The sequence below is a fragment of the Carassius carassius genome, chromosome 41 (assembly GCF_963082965.1).
Source record: "Carassius carassius chromosome 41, fCarCar2.1, whole genome shotgun sequence".
In the NCBI taxonomy this organism is placed as follows: domain Eukaryota; kingdom Metazoa; phylum Chordata; class Actinopteri; order Cypriniformes; family Cyprinidae; genus Carassius; species Carassius carassius.
The window spans coordinates 6,603,814-6,625,416 of record NC_081795.1 but is presented as its reverse complement, the minus strand read 5'-3'; the positions used below and the strand labels follow the sequence as shown (position 1 = coordinate 6,625,416).

General features: G+C 36.5%; 1 protein-coding gene across 6 annotated transcripts in view; it reads right to left on the bottom strand.

The window, feature by feature from the left end:
• Nucleotides 1–21,603, bottom strand: part of LOC132123528 (stAR-related lipid transfer protein 13-like) — a 76,355-nt gene that overhangs the window by 12,745 nt on the left and 42,007 nt on the right. Inside the window, exon 1 of one of the 6 annotated variants that reach the window (XM_059534197.1) lies at nucleotides 18,449–18,704. The exons of 3 other annotated variants lie outside the window; for them this stretch is intronic. In XM_059534197.1, the coding sequence (XP_059390180.1) occupies nucleotides 18,449–18,611 (163 nt within the window). In that variant the 5' untranslated portion in view covers nucleotides 18,612–18,704. Of the gene's footprint in view, nucleotides 1–175; nucleotides 315–2,259; nucleotides 2,388–18,448; nucleotides 18,705–21,603 lie in introns of those variants that run through there. 2 more of the 6 variants (XM_059534199.1, XM_059534200.1) reach the window with 2 other exon arrangements.

Genomic DNA, 21,603 nt, shown 5'->3' with positions numbered 1-21,603 from the left:
AATGCAGACAGACATATACTGTAAACACATACACCCATTGACATAATCTAGTGTGGGTAAATCCTGTTCAGTTAATTTGTCAATCAATAATCAATGCATCTTAACAACAATATTCTAGTAGCTTTTTATGAATCCTCAACAAAATATCTTTAACAACCATTCCTATCATTCTCACCTTATTCAGCAATATAAGGTCACCTTCACTTATTCAACACAAGTAAATTCAATAATACAGCACCACTGCTCAAAACTCAATGGAGCCTGAATCTCATGCCAAACTGTTTGACGATCCAAATCACGTCCCAAAGGGTCTCCCACTCTCCAACTCTAAGCATGCGGAGCAGTGTAGCTGCGTCAGAGAGCGAACCACCTGGGTTTCCATTCATCGTATTGATAACGGTGGTGAGAATTCCTGCGCAGCCTCCACCCCACTAAGATTACCACTCTTTTGTGTCACCTCCTTTACCCAACAATACGGTTTGTTCACTTCAGCAGCTCCTGTGAGAAGGACTAAATGGCTCAGATGTCAATGGATATAAGATTGTTCTTTATGAGCCTCAAAGCTACTCAGTACAACTATAACAGGAACCTCTGAGGGCTTTATCTTACAGAAGTAAATAAACGCATGTTACAAGCAAACATACTGGCAAATATTGGCAGATAATATGTCCTTGAGGATCAAAAGGTCATAATACAACTAACTACAAAATATTTTTTATGGAGCTATTTTTATCAAGTTTCTCCCTATTGAACGAGTAGGTGATACCAACACTAAGTTTTATATTTTAATATATTTTTTTTATGTAATTTATTCCTGTGAAGCTGAATTTTCAGCAGTTATTACTCCAGTCTTCAGTGTGACTTTATCACTTGACATGATGTTTAGATGCTTAAACATTTCTTATTATTAGCAATGTTGAAAACAGTTGTGCTCCTTTACTTATGTGGTAACTGATTTTTTTATTTTTTTTTAGGATTATTGAATAAATAGAATGTTCAAAAGAACATTAGAAATAACACTTTTCTAAAATTGTAAATGTCTGTAAATGTCACTTTTAACTAATTTAATGCACCATGTTACTAATAATAAAAACATTAATTTAACAAATAATACAATTTTTAATGTATATTATATATATATATATATATATATATATATATATATACACACACACACACACACACACACACATGTATACAATTCATCAATTCAATTTTGATCTGATTCATAAGCTCTCATGGACCTAAACATGGAGCATCTATTTGAAAATCTCAAAATATCAGCTAATTGTTCATCTTGAGCAATGCAAAAAAAAAAAAAAACATTCATATTTACACAACAACACTATGTGGCAGTCAACATCGTGCCTGTAATTGAAAACTAAGTGCCATTCCCCTGGTTCAACAGGAAGTGAGGGAACCTCCTTTGTGATTAAGCATCCATTCCCAGGAGTGCTGAGGGCAACTGTACGTCCTGTGCTGTACAGTAACACTCAAAGTGTAGCGGCACCTTTATCAATGTCAGACAGCTGCAGCCGGAACCCCAAGCTGGGAATTCCACGTCACACGGCATTCCATAACACTATCCCAAAAGCTAAAATTGTTTTCCATCATTGTCCTTTCTCGTAGAATCAGAAGGATAAAGTGCTCAGCTTGCTATAAGGAGCTTGCTGCCAGCAGAGAAACTCTAGCTTTTAAATGTGATCAAACTGCGTGCAGTGTTCAATGACTGCCACAACAATAACTTTGTAACACAGCACGGCACCAACACAATGCTAAAAGCAGAGTGTCGCTAAATATGTGAGAAACACAGACACCTTCCTTTCCTCATTGAATAACCTTACGTAAAAGGAGGTGGGATACGGTTTTCCCTCAAGGGCAGCCATGGCACACGCTGGAACTTTGGCAAGCTGTCACAAGTCCCGTTAGGAACTTAATACAATGAACAAAAAATTGTCAATTATTTGTAATTATAATTATGAGTTAAAATTGTGTCTGAGAAATGGCATAAAATTGTTATTTGAATTTAATTAAAATGGCATTTTCTTACAAACTTACAACCGGTACAAGAATTTTAGTGTTATTTAACCTTGAAAACTCTGTCACAATGTTTAGCTTCACAGATGATACACGATTCACAATTTACACAGGCATGGAATGAGCAGTAAGTCAATCCATTAGGCTTATTGCACTGTAAAAATTACAACAGAGTGGAAAAACAATTAATGAAACACAAAAAAATATCATAGATTTACTTACGAGAGACTTTCATCCTGAAAAATAAAAACAAAACTAAAACTTTAAACTAAAAATTATTCTTCCCAAACCATCTTTTCTGCACTCTCCTAACTCTCCTCTCTTCTGCTTCTTTCTCCTCAGCTTTTGTGTTTCTCTCTCTCTCTCTCTCTCTCTCTCTCTCTCTCTCTCTTTCTCTCACTTCCTATTTCCCTCCCCTTTATTTTTCACTCCCTCTCTCTTTGATTTATTCCAACTCTCATTGGTTCTCAAGTCCGAGCCCCCTTCCAGCATCTACCCCCTCCATTCCTCATGCTTTCTTAACTCTTCCACTTAAACCATCACAACTCACTCTTTCTCTCTTGGCAATGCACTTTCGGCCACCCTCCAAGTGGCAGGACGCTGGCGATGCAGGATTTTATTTTCTTCCCGTTTTATGATGTAATCAACCTCCCACTGATCCCATCAGTCTCCCAAACCTACAATCTAGCTCATCTAATAAAGACTACAAGATGTTTCACTTCCCTGAACTTTGAGTTTTATAGCTTGGGGGGCGACTTTGTTGTTGGAAAAATCTTCCTGTATGAGCAAGCACTCTTTACCAAAAATAGTTTTTCTATGGCATCATTTTGAAAACCTCCTTTTGGAAACTTTTGGAGAGTTGCTGTTGCTGATGAACTGGGGGCAACCTAAATGATCCAAATTCCTGCAACGCCCCTCGGCATGATGGGAAGCCGTAGGAGTATGTGACACCTCAAGCAGGCGATCGCTAAAGTGATTCACTGGGGGGAGATACGGCATTCAATATTATCTAGTGTTAGCTAAGTCTCTGCTGCCCACTGAATATTACATACATCAGCAATGTGACCCAAAGCATTATGGGAAAACCTTTGTGGGCTGTAGCTTCTGCAGTGGGATCAAACAATAAAGAAAGAAGACAAAAGACTGCCACCAACAGAATGCCAGCAAACATTCCACTAAACTCAAAAGAACATCTTTGTTGTCTGATTGAGTTTTTACTTTAACAATGGTTTTGGACTGGATCATAGTTGTAAACATTATTTACAAATGTTAAAATGGTTTTTAGTATGTTAAATATTGAGGGATTTTAAGTGAGACTCTATACCAACCATCCTACAAAAACACAGCATGCATTATGAATCAGCCAGACGGGCCTGTGAGTGACTGAAAATAGCCGTGATACAAGCCCACAATCTATTACTGTAAAGCCTTATGCTCTCATTGGAAAACACCTGGAGATAATTCATGGCAGAGTCAGACGCCCCCGAGGGGACGCAAGTTTGACAGACACCTCTTGGAGCTCAAACGCATGCTCTGTTTTGACTGCTGATTCCACTTGCTTCATTGTAAGAGGAAACTGACTTCTGTAATAAACGACAGACAAACATGAGTCTGTTGTCTGTGGAAACCTCTGCACTGGATGTGTCATAAAACATCTGATAAGACACTGGAAAACTATATATCAAAATGAGTCAGGTATCGGTGGACCAAATATGTAGGTGTAAACAAAGACTAACTATACTAACTCAAAAGAAAACAAAAGTATGTTTTTGAAAGATGTTTCTTATGTTCATCATGGCTGCAATACAGTAAAAGAAAAACTCCAATACTGTGATATATTATAATAATGTAAAATAACTGTTCTATTTTAATAGATTTTGGAATGTATTTTTTTCCTGTGAAGCAAAGCTGAACTTTCAGCATAATTACAGTCTTCGGCATCACATCATCCTTCAAGCATCATACTAATATGCTGATTTAGTCTTCAATTGTTATTTCAAAATGACTTCTTTAAAATACATTTGGCTCCCATACTTTATATACACTACTCTTTCTGGATTGTGTGGACTAGGGGTTTTTTATTTTTATTTTTATTTTTTCAGTGGTTAAAGCAAGATTGGCACCGGCATAGAAATCCTATAGAAAAAAGTCTTGATGATATTCTTGTCATAACATGACATAAAATAATATTTTATGAATAGTTTTTAAGCCTGTGCTCATTTTTCGAAAGCTTTTATCATCAGTTGTGGCTCGTCTGCATGAAAAGAGAAGTGATGAGGACAGGGACATGCAGACGTGTTCAAAGTGTGTATACGCTCCATCTGGCTAGTAATACTGTGTGTCACACCAAAACAGACATAAATCCAGCTCAGATTACCTTCTGCCTATTGTTCATTTGGGGGTTAGATTACGACCACACAATGCGTATTAGTGTAAAGGGCAGCAAATCTATAAACAAGTCTGCAGTTGAGCGGAACGTGATTACAACATTACGGTCAAACATTTGGGACACTGGGTTTTTAAAAACACCATTCACTCTGTGTGTCTACGTCAAATGAGTCTACAGACGTCAAAGAAGCATCCATGCCTCACCAAAACACATATAAACTGGTAATGAGTCACCTCACCCAGTACCTAAACACATCTGACCAATGCATCAGCATCACATATTTGTCTAAATGGATATGTGGCAGCTCACTTGGTGCATTAGCAAAGAATGAAACCTATTTTGTGGACCGTTTGACTCCAGTGCAGCTTGCTACCATCTCCATGACTTTATCATTTGTTCTGGCCACTTTCATGTGCCTTATATATATATATATAAACATTAAACATTGTTTTCGCACACATGCACATTATATCCAAGCATCCTTTTAATAATAAATGCAAAATTGTGCTAATAATGTGAAAATATTTAATTTTCTTCATTTATGATATATATGATACCTATGAAATTATCCTTAATAGCAGCACAAAAGGTTGTGGGTTCGATTCCCAGGAAACACGTTAAGTAAAAAACGTTAGCATGAATGCACTGTAAGTCGCTTTGGATAAAAGTGTCTGCTAAATACATACATTTAATTATTTAATTAATTTATGTGGATAAATTATTAATTATTTTCAAAGAAAAAAAAATACATTGACAAATGTACATATACTGTTAATGGACTAGTGACTAGTTTACACAAGAATCCACAGTTGAAGAAACAGCCGTGTGTGTGATCAGCTGAATTCAACTCAGCTTGTTTGTGCTCAGTTGGATGCTTGAAGAATGACAGACAGTGCCAAAAGCTAATGAGAGCCTGGTCATCAAAATTCAGAGGTCTGGACTGCTGGCGCAGCAAAACGTGGCTTCACAGGGAAAAGCCCTAGGTCATAGTGGCAATGGTGTGGGAATTCTCCTCTATTATTTCACAGACTAAGCTTTAATTAACATGAGCACCAGTGCTTCTGGAACCCCTAATGGGCGACATCCTACATACAATAGTCAGGAGTTAAATTAAAGAGAGGTGCCACTCTATAATCTCTCAATATCACATGCCCCCAGGTCGGTGGCAGGAGTTTTGCCAGTGGAGGTTCACAGCTGGGCTGTGGGCCAAAGGAAATTACAATCGCTGGGAAATACGCACAAAAGTAGTCCTCCACATAAGACATAATAAATTCTTCTTTCTGACAAAACATTCGGAAGAACTGCTGCCTTCACAGTTGGCAAAAACAACATGGATTAGGTCAGCGGGGTTTTTTGGTAATACTCATTTCCCGATCATGTCACGGCTTCCAAAGCAGTCTCATTTTATGCCGAAAAACAGCAGTTACGTTAGCACCAAATCAGGGTTAGAAAAACAATTAGATGCTAGTTTGGTTCTTAGGGCTGGATGGAGTATTGGTATCTTTTACTATATGAGTCATTTCAATGTATACAGCATTCGTTTTAGTGTTCTGTGTGTAACCAAAGGAACATAAAAAAAAAAAATAATCCAAATATGGCCATTAAATCATGTTGTTTCAAACATATGTTTTTCATGGAATATTGAAATTTGAAACCGGATCGCAGAGACAGTGAACTCAAGAAGCAAATCAGTCAACAAATCATTCAGACCGAATGATTTGTGCATGAATCAGGTTAAATATGATGGAATAAAGGAAATAATTAATTAAACAAATATATAGATAAATAGATAAAAAATACTTGAATATAGTTTTTTTAAATAGCAACACTATTAAATAAAAAATAAATAATAATAAATAAATTCAAGTTTTTGCTCAAATGAATTTGCTGGTATGAATTGAAGACTTAAAATATAGCACACAACTTGTTTGGACTATCTTTTATGAAAAAGACCTAGATGTAGTTTCTTCAAAATAACAAAATAATAAAGATTTAAAATGGCATACGCGGTTGGTAAATTATAACAAACTGAGTAAATGACAACAAAGTCGCATTAAGAGTACAAGTGGATTCAAAATAGAACTATTAATCTTTATAGAAAAATTTACATTCTGTCCATTATAAATAATTATATTTTAACTACTGAGATCAATGTGAATCTAAATACATCCGGCATTGTTTGAATCCTAACAAAAAATGGCAGCTTAAAGGAGCTATGTGGAGGTTTTTACTTAAAAAAAATCTTTAAGATCGAGTTTTCATTTGTACATGTATGAGCCAACCATGATGTAAAAAAAAGAATGACACCTCGACTGTCCACCACGGTTGCCTCTATCAGCCTGTAGGCTCAATTGTGTGTGGAGGAGTCGGGCCCGATTTGGCGCGAAAATTCACAAAATGTGACGTCATGCGCGTTCTCGTCTACTTGGGCTTACAACCGTACGGCACGCCAGCCATTATAGTAAGCAGCAGCAATAGTGTTTTCAGATGGACTCTGCGGATGGAAAGAAGCGACCAGCCTCCAGCACAGTTCAGACACCCATGGACACTCCTCGTAAGTAAAAAAAAAAAAAAAAGAGCGTGCGCACTGAGAACAAGCATGAGACTGGCTGCAGTTCCTCTAACGGCCACTGGTGTCAGTAACGGTTAGAAATTTCAGAACCTACGCAATGCTCCTTTAAAACGATATGTTCATTTCGGGAGTCCTGCACACGGTGGAAGAGCCTTGTCTACTAAATATTTTGATTGGTTTGACCATGGAAAATCAGTTTAGGTTATTTATCACAGCAGACATGTGACTTGTGTAAAATATGATACACAACAGAACGCTCCTCCACAAAAGGAAAAAGGGAAATATATGGGAGGATTATAGTGTAGCTGTATACAAAAAAAAAAAACCCATGACATCTTTGCATTGTGGCTCTGGAAATTGATTTCATTCTTTTTTAACGTTGCAGCTGCTGTGAATAACTACTGCAATGAAGTATGCCAAGGCTTTATGGCAAAACCCCACACTCCTCCAGTTTCAAGTTAAACCAAGATGTTCATACTTTACCAATTTTCCTAACCTCAGAGCAGTGACTATAAGCTCTTCACAAAGCCCAAAAGAGAGGGCTAAATAAGGATTGGGGGTCTGTAGGGTTATATTCAATGCTCTGAATGTTCCCAAACATCTGGGGAATGTTAAACGTGACACTTCGTAACAGGTTGCGGTTGGTTTCAGGATTTTACCCAAAGTGAGGTGACATAAAAAGTGCAGTTTGGATTTGTGCAGCCTGTCTATTTCATCAAAAGCTCAAGTTAATGATTCTTGACAGTCTAAATATAAAGAAACAATAACGAGAGGTAATGGAGAAAACTTTTCCAAGCTGTGGGCAAAAGTGTCAAGAAACTATAATCCGGAGCCATAGAGCAGGTGTTCACTTTCTGACCTCAGAGGTCAAAATGTCTTCATGTTCCATTAAAACCTCACAAGTGAGCTACTATACAAGGAAAGGCAGCTCAACCTGAACCACGAGAATACCTCAGGACCTTCCCCTAAACAAGGCACAAAAGTAAAAAATCAATCAGATGAGCTTCCTGAAAAATATATCTAGCAGACATTCTCCGTGCGCCAGATAAACCTTTCCAGACGCTGGACTACAGCCATTTTCCCACATGCTAAAGTGTTTTACAGCCATCTTTTAGTTTTGTTATTTTTCAGACAATTAGCAAAATTAACATGGATTTCAGCATAATTTGTTCATCAAAGGTTGTCATTTGTTGAGATAACGTGTTAGTCCTCTAGAAAACCAAATGAATCGACACATCAGATGAATGATTACAGATAAAAGAGGAGAAAACATATTTCTACCATGATCAAAATGAAAAAATGAGTAACAGTTAATCTGAAATGGAAATCATGACAGCAATTACTCCCCCTCATATCCTTCTAAGCACATTCTTTAGTCAGATTTTTTTCCATGAATCATCTGATTCTGATTTAGTCAGTTATTACTACCTTGACTCTCAAGACCAAAAGAAAGGTGTCAATATATTCAGTGAACATCTGCAGAAAATTCTTCTCACCCAAAGCTATCATATGACATATTTTATGATGATTTTTTTGCCCTTTTGAGGCTTGAAAGCTGTAGTTCCCATTTGGTGTAACTTCTTCACAATGTTGTCGAAGTCAACAAGTTTTGTTTTGAAATAAAGTAGTAAATGATAGCTGAACTTTCAGTTTTGGTCATGGTTTTCATGGAAATTGTAACCATTAAAAAAATAAAATAATAAAAAATAGCTGGACAAATTAGGCTACTTATCTGTTTCTTAGTCACTTCCTCTATTTAGTTTTTCCCCCAACTAAGGGCATGTGTGAATGTTATGAGCATACTTACACAAAACACAATGACAACCTGTACTTATGTTTAGTTTGTGAAAAATGGCCTGAACACTGTTATAATGACATGTCATATCTTTGCACCTAAAATCAATAGTATTTCACAACTATTTTCCATGTCATGAACATAGAGTGTATCCTGTAATTTACACTCCTCTGTGATATAAATACTATGCAATTTGGTTTTTCGTGCCAAGGTCTCACAGCTGGAGGATGTTGCAATTATCAGAACATGTGTTTTGTTCTTGCTCTGTAGCAGTTAAAAAAAATATATATATATATATAAACCTTATACACTTATTGCAGTCTAGCAAACTCTGTCATTTCACAGTGTCTACGTACTGTATCTAAGAATGGTACTTCTTATAAAAAACAATGTGCTGGTAGCATAGTAAAATGATGGTATCAGAAGGTAAAAAAATATCATATTTATGTAAAATGGTGTTTATATGACACTTCCAGTTACTTTGAAGAATACCATGGTGCTATTATGTTATTATTTTTATATTACTTAAGCTTTCTAGTTCTGTATCAAATACTTTGAACTAAAATGAAGGAGCCACTGAGGTATGTGCTGCATTTGAGAGCAAATTTACATTTGAACCAGCAGGGGTCTCTCTTCAGCTAAAAACACTGCATAAGCTTTTGCAACCTATGCAAGTGGTAAAAACGTCTTAAAATTTTTAAAAGACAATTTTTTCTACCATTAAGTATAACGTAAGAATTCATTCCATGACTTATTGCAATCAAACTTAATTATCATCATATATTAAAAACATGCCAGCAGTATATTTGAAAAAGCCAACAAAGCACTATTCGCTGAAAGGGAAAATAACTCAATTACTTTATTACATTAAATACATTCTTCAGTCTATCCTTGAACAGGCACTGAAATAATTCTCAGTCATTGGAGATTTATTCATCTCTGTCCGACTTTGTCAGCGCCAAGGTTATATTTAGAAACGCAGAGAAAGTCACGATCCACAGGTCTGTTAATATGTCACGTCATCCATGGTCACAGGCACAGCATTCAGACTCTGGCACACATTAGTGAAGACTGTCAATGATTCACTCCCGTGTGACACAGATAACCCTTAACAGCTGTGCAGGTACATATTAACGACCCAGGTTAAAAAACAGCATCACAAAGCATCCATCGTGTATGAAATGCAAGAAGCAGCTTATGTAGTATATATCAAAATATGTATGTTATGTGTGATTAATTTCAGGCTAATATTGTATTGGCTATACACTTGCCTGTCTGCCAAATGCATAAATGGTTTATACATAATTAAATAATTATATGATACATATATATAATATACATATATATATATATATACAACCCGAATTCCGGAAAAGTTGGGACGTTTTTTAAATTTTAATAAAATGAAAACTAAAAGACTTTCAAATCACATGAGCCAATATTTTATTCACAATAGAACATAGATAACATAGCAAATGTTTAAACTGAGAAAGTTTACAATTTTATGCACAAAATGAGCTCATTTCATTTTTGATTTCTGCTACAGGTCTCAAAATAGTTGGGACGGGGCATGTTTACCATGGTGTAGCATCTCCTTTTCTTTTCAAAACAGTTTGAAGACGTCTGGGCATTGAGGCTATGAGTTGCTGGAGTTTTGCTGTTGGAATTTGGTCCCATTCTTGCCTTATATAGATTTCCAGCTGCTGAAGAGTTCATGGTCGTCTTTGACATATTTTTCGTTTAATGATGCGCCAAATGTTCTCTATAGGTGAAAGATCTGGACTGCAGGCAGGCCAGGTTAGCACCCGGACTCTTCTACGACGAAGCCATGCTGTTGTTATAGCTGCAGTATGTGGTTTTGCATTGTCCTGCTGAAATAAACAAGGCCTTCCCTGAAATAGACGTTGTTTGGAGGGAAGCATATGTTGCTCTAAAACCTTTATATACCTTTCAGCATTCACAGAGCCTTCCAAAACATGCAAGCTGCCCATACCGTATGCACTTATGCACCCCCATACCATCAGAGATGCTGGCTTTTGAACTGAACGCTGATAACATGCTGGAAGGTCTCCCTCCTCTTTAGCCCGGAGGACACGGCGTCTGTGATTTCCAACAAGAATGTCAAATTTGGACTCGTCTGACCATAAAATACTATTCCACTTTGAAATAGTCCATTTTAAATGAGCCTTGGCCCACAGGACACGACGGCGCTTCTGGACCATGTTCACATATGGCTTCCTTTTTGCATGATAGAGCTTTAGTTGGCATCTGCTGATGGCACGGCGGATTGTGTTTACCGACAGTGGTTTCTGAAAGTATTCCTGGGCCCATTTAGTAATGTCATTGACACAATCATGCCGATGAGTGATGCAGTGTCGTCTGAGAGCCCGAAGACCACAGGCATCCAATAAAGGTCTCCGGCCTTGTCCCTTACACACAGAGATTTCTCCAGTTTCTCTGAATCTTTTGATGATGTTATGCACTGTAGATGATGAGATTTGCAAAGCCTTTGCAATTTGATGTTGAGGAACATTGTTTTTAAAGTTTTCCACAATTTTTTTACACAGTCTTTCACAGATTGGAGAGCCTCTGCCCATCTTTACTTCTGAGAGACTCTGCTTCTCTAAGACAAAGCTTTTATAGCTAATCATGTTACAGACCTGATATCAATTAACTTAATTAATCACTAGATGTTCTCCCAGCTGAATCTTTTCAAAACTGCTTGCTTTTTTAGCCATTTGTTGCCCCCGTGCCAACTTTTTTGAGACCTGTAGCAGGCATTAAATTTTAAATGAGCTAATTAAGTGGATAAAAGTGTAAAATTTCTCAGTTTAAACATTTGCTACGTTATCTATGTTCTATTGTGAATAAAATATTGGCTCATGTGATTTGAAATTCCTTTAGTTTTCATTTTATTAAAATTTAAAAAACGTCCCAACTTTTCCGGAATTCGGGTTGTATATTAGGGGTGTAACGGTATGCAAAAATCATGGTTCGGTACGTACCTCAGTTTTAAAGTCACGGTTCGGTTCATTTTCGGTACAGTAAGGGAAAGAAATGCAAACATTAAACTGCAGGTTGTTTATTACTATACACTTTTTTGAAAAATACTTTTTAATAAAATATATATAAAATAAAAATAGAATAAGAAATAAAATACTGCTGCAAAGTTCTCCACTAAATAAAATAGTCTCAGTCTCAAACCAATATCATATAACAAAATATAATGAAAAATATAAATAAATAACTATGATTATAGTGCAGCATTACCAATCCCAGCTTGTAGGCCTGCTTCACCAGAACAGTGCCTGATGCGGCGCTGGCGCACTGCAGCTGCTGTAGGTGACATAGAGGGAGACCGCCAACAGACCAGGCTCTTGACTTCATGACAACATATCTATACTTCATGTTGAGCATAAATATAAAGCCTACTGATAAAGGACACCGTCAACAGTATTGACGGCAAAATAGACTATGTTTGACAGGTGCAATATTTGAAAATCGATAATTATTAATTTATTTTTTAAATTACATTTATATCTGAATTTATGTCAACCTATAGACTTTCAAACATCAAAGTGTCATGAATTAATATGTATTTGTGTACAAAATGACATATAAACATATTTTCCTATTCTATTTTGCCTGGAAACGCTTCCAACACGCTTGCGTGTTGCTTGGAAAATAGGCGTCGGTTCTATTTGTAGCATGCATGCGTTTTCCGACGCGCCTCTAACACAGGCAGTCTGCAAGCTCTAACCTGTTAACATGGGAGCCGAATTAAAAACGGACACGCCACGCATCCAGTGTGTCGCCGGCCTTAGAATCAGCTGCAGGGCGGGATCAGGCGGCAAGGAAGTCGACCGGAAGTTGAAGTCGGCCGCCATCTTGTAGCAGAACTTCACTTGCGTTAGCATTCCCATTGACTCCCATTCATTTTGCCGTCACTTTGACAGCGAATAACTTTACATCTGAGGCGTTTAAAGACTTTTGTCCATTATTTATTTCTAAAGATACACGAACAATGTATAAAGGGCTCCATTACCTTCTATGTTACATTATGGCCCGTAGAAACAGTTTTTGTAAAAATAGGCTAACGGTTGCGTCATAACCACTCGACTCTCTGTCGCACAGTGGAGAAATTACCGTACAGACAGGAGGAGAAGCTCGCAGGAAATTAACTTAATATGGCGTACTGGCGTTACATTTTAAAATACTATACAAAATAATTAATCAGAATACTTACTCCTGCTCACTCATGCCAAAGAACTCCCCGCTCAAGCTCGCCGTCTCTGCAAGATTAACGATGGCAGTTTGCACGCACAGCTACTAGAAGATTTACATTTGTCAGACAGGTTGCTGACGTCATCAAGCTTAGTTTGATATTAGTTTGAGATTTAGCTTAATATATATTCGTTTGGAAACACGAAAATGTACTTATATTCCGCGCACAAAATATTGCATTCCGTCATTCGGTACACACGTGCACTGTACCGAAACGGTCCGGTACCCCCCAATATATATATATATATATATATATATATATATATATATACAGTACAGACCAAAAGTTTGGACACACCTTCTCATTCAAAGAGTTTTCTTTATTTTCATGACTATGAAAATTGTAGAGTCACACTGAAGGCATCAAGGGATATTTGACCAAGAAGGAGAGTGATGGGGTGCTGCGCCAGATGACCTGGCCTCCACAGTCACCGGACCTGAACCCAATCGAGATGGTTTAGGGGTGAGCTGGACCGCAAACAGAAGGCAAAAGGGCCAACAAGTGCTAAGCATCTCTCGGGGAACTCCTTCAAGACTGTTGGAAGACCATTTCAGGTGACTACCTCTTGAAGCTCATCAAGAGAATGCCAAGAGTGTGCAAAGCAGTAATCAAAGCAAAAGGTGGCTACTTTGAAGAACCTAGAACATGACATATTTTCAGTTGTTTTACACTTTTTTGTTATGTATATAATTCCATATATAATTCCACATGTGTTAATTCAGTTTTGATGCCTTAAGTGTGAATCTACAATTTTCATAGTCATGAAAATAAAGAAAACTCTTTTAATGAGAAGGTGTGTCCAAACTTTTGGTCTGTATTGTATATATATACACACACACACACACACAATATTAATGCATCATTTAATAACTAATTTATAAACTATAACAATTTATTCATATTTATATCTTTATTTACAATGTAATCTCACAAAGAGTTACATGGACTGCTGGGAACTTCTTAAGTATGTAATGATAATGATTAAGACTGGCTTTATTCATTTTCAGGATAAATGGGTTTATCATCGCAGCTGCTGACTCTTTGCCACTGGAAACATTTATCCATCCTCAGTACACATTTTTACCATGCCTCGTCTACCGTCCATGACTGTCTCCAAATCTGAGGAACTCTTACACATCTGAGAAACTCTATGGGAGACTAAATTGTAATGAAAAACCCACCAGACTCCATCCACACTGGACCGGAGCCACTTATGAGAATACATTCTGGTGAGCCTTTTAATAAGTTCTCCAGTAATCATTTGTCCTCTTGACTAATGAGCTCTCAGACTGGAAATGAAGACTAATTTTCTTGTGGCTTCTTCAAAGCCTAATGCAACTTTTGGTTTTGAACTCAAGGGATATTACAAACTCATGATGTTCCAGTTCAAACGTTCATATCAAATTTTCTTGTGAAACGGTCAGGCCACTGTCTCTGCTGAAATAAACTAGACTTCACCTCCCTTCAAAGAATAATTCATCAGAAAGGGTTTGGGCTTGATGGGGCAAAGTTGAAATTGCTCAAGAGCTCTTCAGAAAAGACCATTTCAAGGAATCCAATATCAGCCACTTAAGCATGCCAGCCTCTGCCCATCCTGAATGGCACTACGCTTTCAAGGAATGGCATATCTATCCAGTAGAGGAGCGAGAGAAATGGTAAAGTGCTTTCCTTGCTTTTGGCTCTAGTGGCTCGGGCCTCTCCTTCACTTCAACTTCCAAAAACACACAACGAGAACATGTAAGTCCACCGTTGTGCTTCTCAAAGCCTTCCCATCATGCAGCTCTAGTGGAAAGCAATCTCAAAGTCCCCATCCCAAATGACCTGCTCACCTTAAAACAGCTAAGACTGTAAAGGCAGTTGATCAATGCAATACAACTTTAATAGAATTGAAAATCACAACTAGGTCCCCATACTGTTAGATGTCTAACTCAAAACATCTGTAAATGTTTATAAGATAGATAGATAGACAGACAGACAGATAGAATGACACAGTGTCGCAGTAAATTAAATTTAAATTTATGCATTTAACAGACGCTTTTATCCAAAGCTACTTACAGTGCATTCAGGCTATCAATTTTTACCTATCATTTCTCACCTTGCAGTACCTCTCCAACATCCATTTGATGCCTTAAGAACGTATATTTATATTTAATATGAGCACCAGGTGGTCCATTTTAATATTGCCAGCTTGATCAAAATGACTAAGTTACATTCTTAGTCTCTCTCAATGTAATCAAGAATGATTTTAATGACCGTTAGCAGCCCTTGGCATTCTCAGTAGCTTTTGGCAATGCAAAACAAAATGTCCCAGATTTTATTGTCTGGGATCCTATCAATCAAATTACATGCATATAAAACTATTAAGGACATTTCTGCTACATCAACCTGGGAAAAGCTATTGAAAACTTTAGTTAAACATTTTTTCAAGTGATATGAATAGCTCATTGATTTTATGTGTGTACTAATGTTTGTCTCTGTGTATGAATAGATGTTTATGTGCTAGGATGGGAATTGTGCAGCCATAGCAGATGTGCAGAGTGTCTGGTGTCCAGATGGGCATCTATTAAGTGGAGAGAACCCAAAGCACCAGAGCACCACAAGAATCAAAGCAGCTCCATTACTTTAAACATCACTAAAGTATCAACAGATTCATTTCAGAGCTACCTCAAAAACAGAAGGAAAAACAACTCTTTATGGAGACTACTGACTGATAGTCTCAAGCATAAGAAACTATGAAAAAGGTTGCTAATGTTGTCATCCAAGTTAGATTGCTATATCTGAGTGAAAGAAACTAGAGCTCAACTTCTTTCTATGGTTGCCACCAAAAAAATAAATAAATAATTAAAAATAAATAATAATAATATATGTATATGGAAGAAACTTCTTTTAAAAACAATACAAATCGTACTGATCCCAAACTTTATATATATCATCAAGGCTGCATTTATTTGATCAAAAATACAGAAAAAACTAATATTTTGAAATATTATTACAGTTTGTAAAAATAGATTTTCTATTTTAAATATACCTTTAAATATAATTCATAACTCTTGCCACATGATCCTTCAGAAATCGTTCTAATGTGCTGTTTTATTATCAATGTTGGAAACAGTTGTGCTGCTTAATATTTTTTGGATACTTTTATCAGGATTCTTTGATGAATTAAAAAGTTAAAAAGAACATAATTTATTTGAATGTAAGTCTCCAATATAAGTCTTTACTTTTACTATTTAACACATTCTTGCTGAATAAAATATTTCAAAAAGAAAGAAAAAAAATGTACTGACCCCAAACTTTTGAATGGTCGTGTATATTGTTACAAAAGATTTCTACTTTTAGTAAATCCTGTTCTTTTAAACATTCCATTTATCAAAGAACCCTGAAATGCATCCACAAAAATACTGAGCAGCACATATGTTTTAAACAATGATAAAATAAGATATGTTTAAACATCAAATCAGCATATTAGAATGTTTTCTGAAGGATCATGTGACATTGAAGACTTGAGTAATGATTCTGAAAATTCAGCTTTTGACATCTCACATACATTACATTTGAAAATATACTGAAATAAAAAGCAGTTAAATTAAATTGTTATATTACACAATATTATTTGTATTGTATTTTGAGCCAAATAAATGAAGCAAATGACTTTCAGTAACACTGTCCCAAAGCTTTAGACTTTTGAACGACGTGTGTATATATTTCCAAATAAATAAACAAACACTTACACTCTGGGTAATTGTCTCAGTTGGGCCAGCCCGTCTGTCTATGTCAACAAGACTGAGTTGGTGCAATTCAAGAACGTGTGACGAGCCTTTTGCCTCCAACCCCCCATTAGGGTTTATGTTGAACTCACACTATGCCAACATACATGAAAGCATCCTTTAAAAAATGCCCTAACTATCTAGGAAAAGCCTTTACTGTGTAAACCAACAATATGTCAGTTTTATTGGTTGTACGTGACTGAAAACCAAATAACAATAGCATACTGTATAGGTTTATTGTCTATAAAACTAGTGAATGGACTTCCTGTCTGGAATGGATCTTTCTTAAAACTAATCCACAAACATGCAGCCCTCACTAAAGCAGAAACAGCAGGCCCGTCATGTTTTGATGCCATCATATTGACACAAATAGAGAAGGTATTCAATAACAGCAGTTGTCTGTCTTGTGTTCCTCAGGATCTAGATACTGATGACAAACCAGACACCACAAAGTCAAGAAGACAAGACTCAACAGGCCTTGCTGTCCAGAACACCTTATCACAGCGCATCAACGATGTGAACATGAGACATATACCTGCATTTCTGAGAACATCTCCCTTCAAAGAACAGACCACGCAATTTCACATTTCCTCTAGAGCTTCCAAATTATTCTCAGAAAGTTACAAACTGTTCTGCTTTTTATATTTGTTTCTTTTGTAATCTCTAGTTTTGAAAAAAAGAATTTCAAACTGCGTTCAGATTAGGCAGTATATCAAAGACTACAATCAAATAACTCAAATATCAAAACTAAATAATCTGAGCTATCAACTCTTACTGCGTGTTGAACATTTTACAATTTGTGTCTATTTTTATCTCTCCTAAGGAATTTTATGAGAGACACCTCAGCTGATGATACTTAAATAAAATATTACTCAAGCCTCATACAGTTTTTCTTTTAGATGAAAAGTACAATTACAGGTAAAAAGAAAGAAAAAAAGGTGTTATGTTTATGAATATGCTAAGCGTGGGCAGTCCTCCAAGAGACTGAATGGTCTGTGAGGGTCTTATTCTCTGAAATGTGTGCAGACCCCTTCAAGTAAACCCTCACTGATAAACACAAAGTGAAGAGGAGGAGCTAAAATGTCAAATGCATTTACCTGAACGATCAACCTTTGTCTTCCACTGAAAACAACACCCAGAGGAGTGACAGCAACATAAAGAGATTCCTAACCAAGTATGTGTTCTTTTCTTCCCCAATATTATACAACATAAATAACGTTCTACGAAGAACTATTTAAACCACATAGAGTTTTGAGTCAAACGAAAGTTCAAAGGTCAAGCTAGTCATTGTTGCATGCAACTAGGTTCATTAGTTTCTAAATCAGTCACAGAAATTCCTTGCGTGTAAAATATCAGACCTGACACTATCTGATCCACAGTGTGAGATTGTTTCCAACTGCTTCACTGAAACAAAATGGGAAATAAACCAAAGAAAGGGCTAGTGAAGTAAGGAGTATAATATCAAAACAAAGACTGGGATTGTCTTTATGCTTCCAAAACTGATTAAAGCTATCAGACACTACCTAAATACACACTTTTGAAATTCTAACTCATAAAATCTTATGTAGCCTAACTAATGCCATGTTGTTCCACAGTGTCGTACCTGCAGCTATCCTGTTAAGCAGCTGCTGGCGGGCAATGATCCTGCCCAGCCTGTACCCAGAGCGTCGTCTGAGGTGGTCCATCCTTAGGTAGATATCCTGCGTCTCTGGGGTCATATTTCCCAGGCATTCGCTGCTCTCGGTGCGTGGCAGCTCCCTGTACATGATCACACAACGTTAAACATCCGGCACCCACCTCCTCAAAACAAATACCAGTCACGTAATCTGTCCACCAACAGCCCAACATGTGTGAGATGTGAGTCCATAGAGTTCCAGTTCCAGAGGAGTACCAGCTGTCAACCCCGCCCTCTTTTTGAGTCACATGACTAGAGGTGAGCCAATGAGAAGCCAGGATGAAGAGGGCAGGCCTTGTGGCTGAGCTGAATTCAAGGTCTGTGCAAGCATTGCTCGGTTCAGGAGGGAAATATAAATACCAGAGGAATGCCTGTGAACTGAGTGAGTGGAGAAAGCTGGAGAGCAGGGGGCCGTGGGAGGGGGAAAAGAAAAACAGCGTGGCTAAGAGAAACACCCAGACCAAAAAGAACTAGCCTGCTGCTGTGAAGCCCCACTCAGGTGCCAAGTTTGCTAAGGAGGAGTTTGTTAGTTGGGACAAGAGAAATAAAGAGTGGCTGTTAACTTAATTCAAATGCTTTTAGACAACAAATATGTGGTCACACAATCCATTAAGACAATACAATAAAAAAAAAAACCAGACATTAAATTTAAAAAAGACATAAAAAAGAGATTAATATAAATAATATTAATAATAATACTTTAATATAATATATTATATGACAATTAGTTATTATGTTTATTTTAATACTAGTAGAACAGTTGGGCTATTGGTAGAATGCTGTCTGCACCTGATACTTCACTAATGCTCACACTTCAATGAAACACACATGAGTTCTACATAAGCAAAAGAAACTTTGCACAATACCAATTTCCTATGTAGTTGGTTTATAAGTACCAATAAAGTAGATAACATTCCAAATCGCACACTTGCCATCTGATAAGCATGTCACGTGTACATGAATCTAATGCACTTGGATAACTAAAATATGTTTGGTAAATGTAATTCATGTGTGTATATATATATATATATATATATATATATATATATATATATATATATATATATATATATATATATATATATATATATATATATATATAGGCCTACTGTACATACAAACACGTAAGTCACTCACAGTTTAGTTATGCTAAAGAACATTAAATTAGAATTTGTGCAAATGAAAAAAAGAAAGAAAATACAAATTATTTTGCAAGAAAAAGGAAATGAATGGAAGGTTTGCAAGAGCGTCTGTTCCGTTACAGCATGGAACAACCCAAGTCTACAGACTGAAAATAGACCCCACATCTTTGCAAACAATTCCACCTTCTGTTGACTAAACTCCATCCCTCTTAAGGCACTGGCAAACAAGCACACATTTCCTGTTAGCATGTGTTATAAGCCTCTTGCTCCTAGTCTAAATGTGAGCGAGTACATAAACACATGAACCGGGCACGATTGGGCATGGCACCAAGTTAAACACATTCTATGCCCCCTCCCTAACTGCCACATACTAACCATACTAGAAACCACACAAAGACCGCAATTCAACCAGCGCCTGCAATCTTGCTGCTATTTATACATTAACTACCCCATCCCTCACTCTAACGTCCCTCACCAGAGTAAAGTTTTTAAGACGTTCTGTGCAGTTTGTGTTGCTACATTAAAAATGATCTCATTTGTTGACCCATACCTTGAGCTTATAAACAAGGTGCCGTGCATGCTCTTGCAATCCCATAATGCACAGAGTGCTCTGTTAAATACAGGTGTAACTTGAGTGACTGACAGACCCCTAATGAATGCTATGATTTTTTTTCCACACAGACCGCTTAAAAAGAGTTGATTAATGTAATGCTGAGTAAGATTGTAATATTATATATGTGTGTGTGTGTGTACATATACATAATTACATATATATATATATATATATATATATATACACTGAACAAAATTATAAACGCCAAAGTGCCAGACGCCATCGAATGTGAGCATCTGCCCACTCAAGTCGGTTATGACAACGAACTGCAGTCAGGTCGAGATCCCGATGAGGACGACAAGCATGCAGATGAGCTTCCCTGAGAGGGTTTCTGACAGTTAGAAAATTAACATTCAATTACAGGCAACAGCTCTGTGGGACATTCCTGCAGTCAACATGCCAATTGCATGCTCCCTCAAAACTTGCGACATCTGTGGAATTGTGCTGTGTGATAAAACTGCACATTTTAGTGTGGCCTTTTATTGTGGCCAGCCTAAGGCACACCTGTGCAATAATCATGCTGTCTAATCAGCATCTTGATATGCCACACCTGTAAGGTGAATGGATTATTTCCGCAAAGGAGAAGTGCTCACTAACACAGATTTAGACAGATTTGTGAACAATTTTTGTGAGAAATAGGCCTTTTGTATACATAGAAAAAGTCTTAGATCTTTGAGTTCAGCTCATTAAAAATGGGGTCAAAAACAAAAGTGTTGCGTTTATACTTTTATTATATTGTTATATTATAATTGTATAATTTTATTTTATATTTATATAATAGAAATTATAACTATCATGCATTTATACCATTTACAGAAGACACTCATAGACCCCAAAAAATCCTGATATATCTACAATAAGAATTACTGGATGACATTGAAAGACTCATTTGTCAACATTCTCAACATTTTCTATGTTTTTAAAAATTTAAAATATAATAAAATTTAGTATGATCACTTTTTCTTTTATATATTTTAATAAGCACAGGTCTGAATAACTTGTTTAAATGGTACATAAATATATCTGTTACACTGATGATGGAACATTACTTCAACCATTTTTTGCAATTTTATCACACACACACACACAAAAAAAACATTAAATTAGATACATCATTGCATTTAATAGGCTTTTATATATTTAGAAAATAAATAGACTGAGACAAAATGGGACATCTTTGACATGGCTGTATAAATACAGCATAAAATGAACTTCATAACAATAAATTGACTCAATTCAAGTGAAAAACAGGTTGATATACAATGATATTCCATGGAAAAGTAAATGATTAACAATAAATTGCTTTAAATATGTCCTTGCTTGTGTTT